Source organism: Odontomachus brunneus, unplaced genomic scaffold (genome assembly GCF_010583005.1).
Source record: "Odontomachus brunneus isolate Ranch 3 - 2012 unplaced genomic scaffold, Obru_v1 Obru_scaffold_117, whole genome shotgun sequence".
Lineage (NCBI taxonomy): Eukaryota > Metazoa > Arthropoda > Insecta > Hymenoptera > Formicidae > Odontomachus > Odontomachus brunneus.
The window spans coordinates 989,713-1,003,875 of NW_022639567.1; the positions used below are offsets into that span (position 1 = coordinate 989,713).

The 14,163-nt window shown below is 42.9% G+C and overlaps 1 protein-coding gene across 1 annotated transcript in view; it reads left to right on the forward strand.

The window, feature by feature from the left end:
- The first annotated feature begins 8,615 nt into the window (after window positions 1-8,615).
- Window positions 8,616-14,163, forward strand: part of LOC116849496 (homeobox protein orthopedia-like) — a 78,165-nt gene continuing 72,617 nt past the window's right edge. Inside the window, exon 1 of the mRNA XM_032826688.1 lies at window positions 8,616-8,868. Coding sequence (XP_032682579.1) covers window positions 8,823-8,868 — 46 coding nt within the window. The 5' untranslated portion in view covers window positions 8,616-8,822. The remainder of the gene's footprint in view (window positions 8,869-14,163) is intronic.

A 14,163-nucleotide genomic window follows, 5' to 3' on the forward strand; every position in this document is an offset into this window, starting at 1 on the left:
ACGTCGATAGGTTGACGACATCGTCGTCCAATCGCCTAATTTAATGAGACGCTGGATAATTATTTATTAACTCGCCGACATATACGCTGTATGATGCGCGTGTCGCAATTAATGTCGCTTTTCGGCCTTACCGTTTACATTAATTTGGCAACTCGTCTGGGCCTGCATCGTTATTAGGAGCTTAGGGACGGATCTTGAAGGGTGCGCGGCAGTTGCAACTTTTCGAGGCGTGCAATGCATGGCGAGAGCACGACGCGTTCACAGAAAGGACCTCGGTTTCGCGACGCGGTAGGGTAGTTTTAGCCAGAGGCATTGGTTGTCTGCATTCGACACATTGTCAATTTGCCGCTGCTCGTCTCGTCTGTTTAAAATCGATCGCGCAGGAGCACACATACCTGCCTACCGAATACATTTTCGGTTTACGAGTGCTGTAGACGTCATCCCCGTTCCCTAACAATGCGTTGAAAAATAGTCGCTTTGTTCAATTTCTGTCAACTACCACCAGTGTATCGGACCTCGCATATTATTGTCACCAACGGCTTTCTGCGATTTCACATAGCGATTTCAATCGTGGCTATTCTTATCGTTGTCGAATTTATTTTGCACGGCGCTTTACTTGACATGGACAGAAGAGTGTTAAATTTGCCCAATTTCCTTTGCTGGACGTTGTATCGATTCAATGGCCGATTTTTCCAGCAAAGAAATAATCGGATTTGTGAATGATTTGGTGTAAGCTCTTAATTTTCGCTGAATTTAAGAGCACAGATCAATCGGACTCGTGAATCTTACAACAGTTGCAAAGTAGCTTTTTCTGCCGAGCGTAGCCGATAGCTCCAACCATTTACTTCCTTGAATTTTATATCGAGTAAACACACGTGCGTATTCGTTACTTTGTCGAGGGAAAGAGAGAGGGAGAGCGAGAGAGAGAGAAAGATGTGTATAATTAAGTATGCGCCTATTACATTCGTTAACTAGACGAGAGGGCTGATTACGGTAATAACGCTTAACGTTAATATTTATCTTATGTAAAACGGTTTATTACTGGAACAGAATGATACACGCGAACACTTTCCCTATATCTCTCGTAAAATACTCTCAAAGAATCTCTCGGAATTCTAATAAATACGAACTGTTCCGCGATTTAAAAAGAGATTTTTTGTTTCCCAGAAAATTAAAGTTGAAAATCGCGATGTGGAGAGTGTTGGATTATCACGAAATATCCGTGCTTAACGTTTAAACATTTATCTTATGTAAAGCAGTTTTTATTATAGGAATAGAATACATGTAAACATTCCTATATTTCGTAACCTACCTCGAAAGAATCTGTCGAATTTCTAATAAATACATCCAATCTAAATATATAGGATGTCCCAGAACTTTTGTGGAGCTCTGAAGCTTTGTGGAGGTATAATACGGATTGAGGTGAATTAAAAGTTCTGTACCGTTTTGTGATATTCGTAATAACTATCGAGATTATTTATTAAAGAGGATTTGTGAATGATCACGTGAATCCTTAGTCCGTACTATGCTTCCACGAAAGCTTCGGAGGTTGTTTTGGGACACTTTGTATATATATTTTGCGATTTCAAGAGACATTATTCCCCGGGAAATCGAGATCGTGGAAAATTGCGATGTAAAAAGTGTTGGATAATAATTTCAAGAAATATCTGCACTTGACGCTTAATTTTATAATATTAATATTTATGTGAAAAACACACAGTTTATTACAGAAACACAATAATGCACGCTGGAAAATTGCGATATGAAAACTGTTGGATTAACTGTTGGATTAACAGTGAATATCTGCAGCAATAGTGACCCGATGTCGATCGGCAGCAATCTTGTCGTCCGAACTATCGCGATGATGGGAAATGAGAACCGCAAACGGTGGTACATTTGAAGTATGCCGTGACTGAGAATTCCGTACGGGCGACCAGCGCATACCGCGTGATATCTATTTCATTATGGCAGAGATTCCATAGTATTTTTGTAATTACTCGCAACGATCATCGCCACTGGTAACACAGGTTACATCGCTCATATTGTGTTAGCGAATATTGTCGAAATTTCTCGGGGACGGCCTGTGATCGAATACTCGGTCCAGCGACGTTAATTATCTTTAATCCAATTAGCCGTGTATTTGCATATGCCGACTACGATGTTTTCGAGCGCTCGCGTCTGCGCTCATTAGTGCGCTGAATATGACGTAAATGAATGAAAAATAAGTCCGCACGAGTTGCGACGCGTTATCTGAAGAGCGTAATTAAAAATCGCGTCCCCGTCATTCGTGTTTTTCTTTCGGACGCACGCGAGGAGCGGCGTTGCGTAAATGTGTGTTATTATGAGCTGTGCATACGGTCGTTCCGTCGCGTTCTCTCCAATCACGCCAATGGTACGTCTGTTCTATTCGTATTTTAATTACGATGATCAAACAATAAATCCCGTCAATTCGGGAACTTTGCTTGTAATTTCATCCCCAAAATTCCTTAAAGATAGATAGGTGTACGATGAAGAACGATGAGTGAAATGGACCAATTTTTTTGTCCAAAACGTAAGTTCTACAAGTAAACTTGCATTTTTGGTCGCTGAATATGATGATAATACTTTTATCCGCTTAAACTCATAAGAAAGTAATGAAAATACACTTTAAAGAAGTCAAAATAAGTCAATTTTAACAATAATTTGATTAATGACGACTTTGTTCTAATTATTATTATTTTATATATATATATATATATATATATATATATATATATAATCTATATATTATTATTTTATAAATTTTGCCACTAAAAACAAAGAAACACTTCAGAAATGCTAAATTTTTTTACAAAAAATTCTTTAATGAAACTTCTAGAGTGGTGTGGAAGTCCACCATTAGCCAATTTAACATCTTTAAAATTGCACAATATATATTATAAGTATATATAATATAAGTGCACATCTGAAACATAAGATTTCTTAGATAAGAAAATTCACTCTCTCTCTTTTTTGTTTTTTATTTTTATTTTTATATCGTATTAATTTCGCCATATTAGATTTAGTATTTATGACATGTTCCATTTTTAAGTATCTTCTTAGTTTTTAGTGAAGAAATTGTTATTAAATTGAACTATAATACAAGTAATTAAATATTTGAAGCAAAATCGCCACTAAGTATTTCACTATTAAAAGTGACTTATCTTGATTTATTTTAATCTCTTTATAAAGCAAAATTTGACCACTTTCCCATAGATTTAGATGACTAAAAGTGTTACTACTGTATTCAGTGACTTAAAAAAACATAAGATTAAATGCATAGTTTACATTATATTTTAAAAACATAATTCGGCTCATTTTATCTATCATCTTTTGGTAGCAACTTTAGTCGATTTGTTAAGATTGCGTTTTTTATGTGAGTGCTTCATGTAGCACTTATATTTATTACATAGAGCGACGAAATAGAAAAAATGAAAAAATTATGAAAATTTTCTCTAAACAATGTCATGCAATAAATAAATATATATATATATATATATATAATGTAAAAATCTGAGTATAACTCGTAAATTTATTACTGTATATCAATACAACAATAAATTTACATTATCCTATGATGTAAATTTCGTGATTAATTCGATACAGGATATTAGATTCATAAATATAATTAAAAAAATTGTAAAAAGAGCTTCTATCATTAATTGTTTCGCGTTGTGATAATTATGAAAATTTGTCTGGGAAATGCACGTAAATTTGGCAGCAAGTTTACTAGTCGATTTATAAAGGTTGTATCTTATAAGTTTACATGACATTAATATTTATTACATAAAATACGAAAATACAAAGAGAATGATCAAAATCTACTCGAAACAATATGTCCTGCAAAGTGCAATACAAAAATCTATGGAACTTTTTATGCAATTTTCGCGGAATCTGTGTGACAACAAACTTACATCGTGCAATAATGATTATTTCAATACAAATATATTTGTTTTTCCAAAGAAATGTAATAAAAAAATTGTGGAGTTTCCAAGTCACCCAGACATTGTCTCACGTTGTGATAACCATGATAGCCTGTCTGGTCAGCTTACCGTGTGAACGGGGCTTTCCGGATCTAGCGAAAAATATTTTATGCACGAATTCACGAAGAAGGTCGCCGAGAGGGAGATAAAAAATTGAACGTTGATTACCGTCAGATAAGCGGGTCGTATCTCCCGTCGGCGAACAGTTACGTTACTAATTAAAAGACACGGAGCATACACGTGGAAAATATGAACCCACCGTCGTCAATTATTCCCGAATTAGCGGAGGAATGTGTAAGACTGGAACGGCGTAGCTATTTCATCGTGTTTATTAAATTTCTTCGACATCTGCCTCTGCTTCCCCCCTCGCGCGAGACGCAATTTGGCTATGCACGTCCGTCCCGAACTTACATCGCGCGTTAGACGAAACACGTGAACTTATTGCCGCTTTCACAACTCCTCCGTGTTTTCGAGCGCGTACCAAAGCGCCTTGCGATATCTTTAATTAGACGTATTTCTCGATGGCGCGGCTTTTAGTACCATTCTGTCATATTTATAGCCGACTCGTTGAATAAATTAGAGTATATCGATCCTGTGGAAAAAAAAAGAAGTTATCGTCCTGAAATTACACGTCGCATTTCGGGGCTGTCGACTGTTCCTGCGGATCGCGAGGGTAAAGCGAGCTACGACATAGCCCTCGTAGCTTTAACATTACACTCGTAATGTAGGCGAGTACGCGTCGCGGCAACAGTATAGCTGGAAAGCAAACGCAGTCTATAATTCGAGATCTCGCTCGTTATAAGGAGTAACAGCCGTTACATTAAAGCGACGAATTACGCCGCGGTATTGATTCAACGTGGGTGGTTAAGAGCGCTATTTACAATTTGTAAATGCGAACGGCGCACGGCGATTGTTGCGAATTAACGCTGCAAAATGATGGCGCGACTTTGAAACTCGTCAAAGAATCCGTCGGCAAAACTCGATGCGACGCGAGTGGAATACTCTATGCGTCAATTCGTGTGATGTTAATAATTAAGTGCACTAAAAGCCGAGTAGTAGCGCACGTTCGTTTGTGCACAGCGACAACTGTACGATAGCACTGCAGCAAGTATTTACGATCTAGTGCATATTGCATGGAAAAAAATTTAATTATTGAATTTTATAATTATTGGAATTGACTGCAATCGCATGGAACAACCGTGACGCAATTTTAGACGATGCCTTATTACGCGGCGTGAATAATTACTTCGGCATTTCTTTAGATTTGAAGATCGTTAAATAGTGATCACGTGTTGTACGTGCAGATGCAATCGATATGAGTGCGTCCGGTCTAATCGTGATACGTTATCGCGCGAATTAATGATAGATCGGCAAAAGTGTTTGGCACTTGTCACTATGGTCGTATAATGAAGGACTTATCGTAAAGAGAACCATTTTTGTCGTAAGTGTTACTATAGTATTATAAATAATAATCTCATATGTATGCTGTTGCTGCTACTTTTTTTATTAGAATAATAAAAGTTATAATTAAGGTCGAAAAACACTATAATTTTACAACAGTAATCATTTTTTTCTCTGAGTGTAATCTTCACCATGATTTCTCGTGAGATTGCAATTAGACAGAAAAGCGCGAGCTATAAATGTGTAAAATGTATAAAATATACAGGGTGTCTGACAATTCATGACATGCCCGTTGTAAAACTCATCGAACTGAACACAATATTCCTCTATATTTTGCAAAGACTACGTTAAATTTTGAGTTGTTAATTAAGTTATTAATTAAAGAAGATAGGCGAATGATCACGCGCGTTGGGTCGAACTGAACAAAAAAGTTCTATACTATTTTGCAAATAACCACGTAGATTTTTAGTTATTAATTAAAGAAGATTGCTACATGATTGTGCGTGATAATGCAACAATGTTCTTTAATTGATAACGAAAAATTCGCGTGGTCATTTGCAAAATGGCAGAGGACATTTTTGTTCCGTTTGATTTAATGTACAAGCACACGGCGGCAGACGTTGTCGTCGCAGTCACAGTCCACCGTATCGCGCGTCATCATTCACCAATCTTCTCTGATTGATAATTCAAGATTTTACGTGGTCATATGCGAAATGGTAGAGGAACTTTGTGTTCTGTTTGACGAGTTCTACCTGCACACCACGGATATGCCGTAAATATCTTGTATATCAGGGAGTTTTTGTTCGCTCTTCGTTCGGCTCGAAGGGTGGAGGCAATTTTTGTCATTAGGATGAAGCTAACGTATCGCGCGGGCTACTCGACGATACTCCGCGACTATAAGAAGACTACCGGGCTTAATGCACGCATCCCTTACGCTTGTGGTAGATGGGATAGAGCTGCGCTAGAAGAACCTTGTGTTCTGTTTGACAAGTTCTACCTGCATATCACGAGTGTGCCGTGAATTGTAGGAACACTCTGTATATCAGGGTGTTTTCATTCGGTCTTCGTTTGGCTCGAAGGGTGGAGGCAATTTTTGTCATTAGGATGAAGCTAACGTATCGCGCGGGCTACTCGACGATACTCCGCGACTATAAGAAGACTACCGGGCTTAATGCACGCATTCCTTACGTTTGTGGTAGATGGGATAGAGCTGCGCTGGAAGAACTTTGTGTTCTGTTTGACAAGTTCTACCTGCATATCACGAGTGTGCCGTGAATTGTAGGAACACTCTGTATATCAGGGTGTTTTCATTCGCTCTTCGTTTGGCTCGAAGGGTGGAGGCAATTTTTGTCATTAGGATGAAGCTAACGTATCGCGCGGGCTACTCGACGATACTCCGCGACTATAAGAAGACTACCGGGCTTAATGCACGCATTCCTTACGTTTGTGGTAGATGGGATAGAGCTGCGCTGGAAGAACTTTGTGTTCTGTTTGACAAGTTCTACCTGCATATCACGAGTGTGCCGTGAATTGTAGGAACACTCTGTATATCAGGGTGTTTTCGTTCGCTCTTCGTTTGGCTCGAAGGGTGGAGGCAATTTTTGTCATTAGGATGAAGCTAACGTATCGCGCGGGCTACTCCGCGACTATAAGAAGACTACTGGGCTTAATGCACGCATCCCTTACGTTTGTGGTAGATGGGATAGAGCTTTCGCATCGCGAAATCGCGCGCTGGCTGGCGCGGGTCAGTCGGTGCTACCGCGACTTCCGTTCCCGTTGCACGGGCAGCCGCGTTATAAAAAGGGGTAGCTATTGAATTAAAAGGACGTAGCGAATAAGGCGGGCCGCAATGAGAAAGCGAGATCGAGATTCCAGCAAGCGAGCGAGCGGGAAAGCGCGCTCGAGGGTGAGGGGCACGAGGAGAGCGCATCGGTGTGAGAACGAGGAGGGTCGCGATGCACGCGAAGCGGCGAGGACGACAAGGACAGAGACAGAGTGACGGGCCCGGGCCAGAGGAGGGGGGAGAGAGGGAGGGAGGGCGAAGGCAAAGAGAGGGATGAAGTGCGGGGGTGGAAGAAAGGCGGAGGAAATGAGAAGAAGAGGGCTCTCTCTTCGCCTTCGGCCGGCTGTCTGCTCGCACACCCCTTCTCGCCCCCGCACGCGGGCCGGCAAGCGAGCGCAAGCACCAGCGCGCGCGCTTGCCGGCCATAAAAATAAAATTTCAATAAATCTCCGCCGCGCGAAAACTAGTGGGGCATCCCGAGGGCGGGCAACTCGCTCATTGGAGCTGCGTTGGCGGCGGTTACCGCCTACCACAAAGCGGAGACGGCGAGGGAGAGAACGAGAGAGAGACGGTAACCTGGATAGAGTTTACCTCGGGATATGGGCAAGCCTCGTACAGCTGCCAACCACCGCGGCCCACCGACTGAAAATCCGACGGTAGTACCCGCTGGGCCTGAGGTAGCTCTTCCTCTCTCGCCGTTTCCTACGTCCATCTCCACCTGCCACCTTAACGCGCCCGGCGCTTCTTTTCATCCCCGATTCTTTCGCCGTTTTCGCGCCCGAGGTTCCGGCTTACCGTGTCGCTCCTGTCTTCCTGGAGCGTGCATTCGCGTAACCCTACTGACGCGTGTCCGCGCAGTTACACGTATCGCGTCGCGGTCGCCGACAATCGCGGCAGGGGTGGTGGTCGACAGCGATTTTTGGGGAGGGTTCGACCGAGTCCTCCGCAGGAAAGGGATAGAGAGAAGCATGATCCAAGTATAAGACAGTAATTCCTTTTTTCTCAACAACTGGCTCGCCACTCAGGACTCGCAGTTACGCATCTCGCAATCGCCATTTCAATAACGCGTCCCCGTCGACGAACGAATGAGCGGCGTTTTCGGTTTCAAGTAATTCGCAGCTAATTAATGTTTCCCCCGCCTTCGGCGGCGAAAAAAGAAACGAAAGCAAATTTCGATCGCGATTTCGGAGAAAGGCACCGCGCACAGCTAGCTACCTTCCTGATTCCAGGTCCTGCACCTGAAGGATAGGAGCGATTTAATATCACGCCCACAACGGAGAGCGCTCGAGGGAGTAGGGAACTTCGCAGCCGTGAGCGCGAGCGAGAGATCGCTGCTGAGAGCGTTTACGCGAGCGAGACGCCGTCACTCCCGCTCAAGCAGTCGCGGGTGGGGGTGTCCGGATATGGCAGTCGGCCAGTCGGCTGTTTGCCTTCCTGGGGCACGGGCCGTTCCTCAGGCTCGCCTGTAGACTCTGGTATACTCTCTATATCCACGGAGACCGTGCGTTCGCGTCCGTCGCCAGTCCTAGTTTCCTTATTTCCGTGGTTCCTCGAGCTCACGAGGGTGAGGTGTTCGCGGTGTCGTGTGGATTTCCGCTTCCGCGTGCTGAATCGGAGCAACGCTCCCCGGGAGCGGCATGCTCAACAATATCACCGCCGGCGGTTCCGTACACGGTATCTCCGGTAAGTACCATATATACTGCCATCTTACCAGTGCGCGTCCGAAAAACTACCGAACCGGCCCGCCTAGAGCGCGATCGAGACATCTCGCTGTGCGTCGGGGTATGATTCTACGTTCTCTTGAAGTGGATCAGTAAATATGCTTCTGATTGGATCGGTACGAAGGACTAGTTCACCGATGATTAGTGTGTATTCACTGATTCTCAGTGAAAGCATTCTCACTTTACCGCTTCATCTTACTTCCCTCTGATTTTCACTCAGTGGAAGTAAGATCCCGCTGTAAAATCTGTAATGAGCAAATTCGTTGTACGTTACGCCAAGCCCAAAAGCCCAAAAGCCCAGTAAAAGCCCAAAGCCAAGTCTCTGGCGCTTTTGTGATGACGGGACTGATGACTCCCGTACACTTGACGTGTAATGACACTGTTTGTGTTCGCAAAATGCATCAATAGTGGGAATAGTCGCTACTCTTACACTGATCCAATCAGCGAGATCTTATTGTGATTGCAGTGCTACACTTATAACTAGTGGTCCAGTTATAAGTGTAGTACTTCAGTGAGCAACACACTGATTGTACTTTGGGGAACAGCCCGCAGCTGGATTCCTGCTAAATTTGCGACATCCATCGATTCCTGTCGATGGTTTCACGCGAGGCTTCTATGACTCGAACGTCTCCACGGAGCAAACGCTCTATAATTGAGTATTTCTTCGATTGGCAGCGAAATACGACAACCCACTGCGCGACCGTCGGTTCGTGTGGATGGTATCATCCTTTACCCTCAACTACGACCGCATACCCGCACACTTGTACACTTTGACCTAGCAAATACCATCATATAAATGCTCTCAGTGATGCTTAGATTATTGTCTCAACGACCGCGGAGACATTAAACACCACTTTTGAGCGCTTTCACGATGAGGGATGGCTCAGTTCTTGGGTGGTCATCGACTATGTCTGGCCGTCGGTGCCGCGCGCGTCGCTTTCCATCCGCGCTAGTGACTTCGTACACCCCGTCGCATATTTCTAGTTGACGCTCCAAGGAAATTGATGCTAAGTGTCGGGCGATTCGGCAGGATTAAGTAGAGAATAACTGATTTGAGCGCGGTTTCAGTCGCACAGGCTCACCTTTAATGCGAGGTCCTACGTGTTAACGTAGGAAGCCGGTTTCACCGGCATTGACTGATAGAATTTGTCGAGATTTATGGGTTTCCCAAATCACACATAAACTATGAAAAGTGACCGAATGATGTCGATAATAATATCTTTTTATCACGATCAATGTTACTGCGACGAGTCATTCGTCGAGCAGTCATCCGTTGGTACATATCTCATTGTTACATAATCGCGTCGACGTTTCCGTACTCTCTTAAAATGAATCAGTCAAACATTATTGAAAACGGTGAATATACACTGATTGCAGTTATAAGTATAGCACTGAAAGTGCTCAGTGCTATACTCATATCTGATATCAGTGACTATTCACTGATTCACTTTACAAGAGTAAGCCCCAAAGTAACGCGGAGACAACAACTTTCGCGAATCCAGATCGGTGTTCTACGTTTGAGCGCGATAATAGGCACATAGCAGGGTGAAAAATGCGACGGCATAGTATCAATGCGGCATCAACGCTAACTCCGCCGTTTGATACCTTCAATCTGGGATTTAAAGCACTGTGCCAAGTACTGTTGTCAAGCATCAGGTGTCCCATAAGAAGAGCGTTTCTTCGCGATTTTTATAGTGCGACCTAGTCGCGCCGCATTTAGTTTGTCTCGCGAGTTGCCGCAGCAAAACTCGAACTCCGCAGCGTCAAATTTTAGCGCGGAATTTTACTGCTTCAAGAGATTGACTGAATTTAAAAGTCAAGTAATTTCGTCAATTAGCCGGACAGATCCTCAAATACCGCGAATACCGCTCATTTTTTAATATCATACAAGAGTAACAAATTATTTATTTGAGTCTGAATGAAATTCATCGCTCGAAGGATAATCAGACGCCGGATGGAAAGTACACTAAAAAGAATTATCCGATAAAGTTAACAAACAGATATTTCCGATCAGATTGCGTTAAATTTTTATATCCGATCAGGATATCTGATTAAATTTAATCGGATACTTTCGATCATAACGGCATTTCATCAGATAAACCAATCAAGAAATTATGAACCGATATTTCTCATCGGATGTCTCCTGATTGAACAAAGATTTATCAGTATTTTATTCGGAATTTTCATCAGTATTTAATCCGTTTGTTAATTTTTTACCGGATAATTTCTCTCAGTGTAGCAATCTTTCTCTTCTTATTATCGCGAGACGATAATCACTTGAAAATTATATGCGCGAAAGGATCGACGTTTCCGTCGCTGGCGAATTGTGATGACTGTCTACTGACGAATTGATCAAGCAGGCAGCATTTGTCGCTAATTATTATGGCTTGTCGCTAAAAAATTATTACTGCAAACACGAGCGTGAAGCTTTGCCACATTCGAAACCTTTTGTTAGAATTAAAACGTATTTCTTTAGCATGGCTTTCTTCGCGTCTTGACGATTTAAAAGCGTGCCTCTCGCGACAATTCCGCATTCTTTTTATTATGTTGATAAATTAAATGTAAAATCACCGAAAGAGAGAGTGAGCTCGAATTCCGCGTTTAAATCAATTTGATCTGCATCGTCCGTCGGCCGACGTAGGGACTCTTTCACCGCTCTAATCCACTATGTGAATAATCCTGCAGTGGGTTAAAATTAATACTGTTTTCGGTCACTCAAGTATTTGTTACTCTAACGAATGCTCCTAGACTCGCGTTTGTTCTACAGATCAACTTTTTACTTATCTACGCACGTTCGATCGGGAAAGCAGTCGCGAGATTTCTAATCGAGAAGGAGTCTAATAGAATTATAAGAGAACAATCAACAGTAATTAACAAAGTTACGCTGAGAAAAAGAAGTGGTTGAGTTAATGAGACTTTACTTGAAGGAATAAAATACGTCCATGCAAACGTTTAGTCGATTGAACGAATTGATACAGTCGCTGTGACGAGTTATCAATTGATTCAATGATTGCAACTCTTCAGTAGCTGTGTAAGTAACTATGTCAACGACTTTTCAGTAACTATATCAACACAACTTGTTGTTTTGCACTAACGCGTGATTCGCTCAATAGATATAATATTCAAAGGCCGCCGATCTTGTCGATCCAACTGCTTCTTTTTTCAGTGTACTCGACTTCCGTTGCGCGTAATGTGCTGCTTTTGGCGCAACGCCGCACGCTTCGTGTCTGTTAGAACTGCGGGATGTCTCTCTCGACGACTAGTTCGCTGTTCCGTAGATAATGCAGTAAAAAATACGTACACAAGTGACAAAATTACAGAGTGGACGCGCGGAAGAAACGGCGCGTTGTTACGCCGGCAACACGTGACGCGCGCGTCTTCCGCCGCCCGGGTCTCAAGAAAGCCGCTTCTCGAGTTTGATGATCTTAATTACCTCAACACTGATTACATTACGCGGGAAGTTGAGGAACGATTTAGGGAGTTAGAATATTATGGGCGAGGCAAGAACTGGGCGCGAAGCGTCGCGCGTTAACACGGCTCAAGAGGAAGTTGGCGCTCGATTCTTCTTGTTGTCGTCGCGGCCGACCGGCGGCATTTTCCGACTGATCATCCCGTGCAATTTGTAAAACGGTCGTCCGCCTGATCTCATTAAATAACGTCGTTGCGATCGTCGAACGCGCGCGGAAAGGAATTTCTTTTCAAGCAACTTGAACAATTTCCTTAGGGCTTTTAATGTCATATCTGAGACTCTCCCCCGCGGTGTGGAGAGATGTTTGGTCTGGTTTCCGGATTAGTGTCGCGTCCATTTCGTGGATTCGCTTTCGACATTTTGCAAATGTCCCAGGTGAATCTCTCTGGTCGCTTTTCTACTGCAGAAGCATTTCCGAAAAGGTGAACTGAGAAAATGTTATAGTAAACATTACCATAGAATTTTGTAAACGAGGAATAGATCGACATTCTGTCGACTATCCTTTCAACTCGTATGTATTACTTATATTTTAAGAACTGTATGCTATTAAAATATTTGTTATATTCCCAGCGGCATTTATTATGTTTCTCGCACGGAGAAAGAAATGTTTAGTATTTGTAACTATAATCATATAGAGAAATAATTGTTAGCACTCATGTTTTAGCAAATTATTCTTTGAGTAAATTCTACTTATTGTGTTAGTGATAACAACCTTATATGCAAGCTACTGCCACTATTTTCGCGTTGGAACAACCAGAAAGTACGATTAGGACCATAAATAACCATGCTTTTAGTTAGATCAACCATTTCTTTCTCTCAGTGTAGCAAGATAGATTTTACTGACAACCTATCCCTGTGCACTACTGGAAACATAATAAGATTGAACAGAATTTACATAAAAGGAAACTATAACATTTTCTCCGTGTGGGATGTTCAAACGTCAGAGACAAATCCATGAGGGACGTGGCGCCAAACCGGAGGCGAGGCCAAGCATTTCCTTAGGACAATTTTAAGAAATCTCCTCTTTGGCACGGGATCTCGGGATTTTGTTGAAATTTCCATCGGGAGAGGGACAGCGCTCGCACGTGATTATAGCCGAATTTACGCGAGCGAGGTGAATCTCTCGTACGGACGCCTCTCTCCCTCCCGCCGCGCGACAGTAAATCGCGCTAATTCGTCTTCTGTCGAATGCGATTAAACATTATACTTAGTAACGGTTGATAAGTCAGTTCGCGAGCGCGAGAGTGGAGAGACACCGCCTTCAATTACGTCCTTTCAGTTTGCGCGATATCGAAAATCAGAAATTTCCCGCCGTCGGAAACGGACGCGCGCGCCCGAGCCCGCGCACACATCTCGCTTCAAGTATGCGTCCGTTAAAATTTTTTATGATATACGTTAATTGCATTTGGTGCGCATCGGCCATCCATTGAGACAAGGCGGGAGTCGCCGCCGCCGCCGCCGCTCGCGAGCGTGACACGCGAATAAATACGTCTGTCACGACATTTCCGGATAGTAATGTGATTTATGACTTTATTATTCAGACGTTTCTCTGCGCACGGCGGACTGTCAATCACGAGGTTTTCGAACGCCGATAAATACGCGGCCGAGTGTGTTATAAAAATTTCTTCCTCTTTTTTTTTCTCGTCCGTCGCCGCAGTCACCACTTTGCGTATCCTGAATTACTGCGAAAGCGAGCTGAATTGGCGGCGAATAGCCGTGCCGCGATTTTGAGAGAGAGAGAGAGAGAGAGAGAGAGAGAGAGAGAGAGAGAGAGAGAGAGAGAGAGAG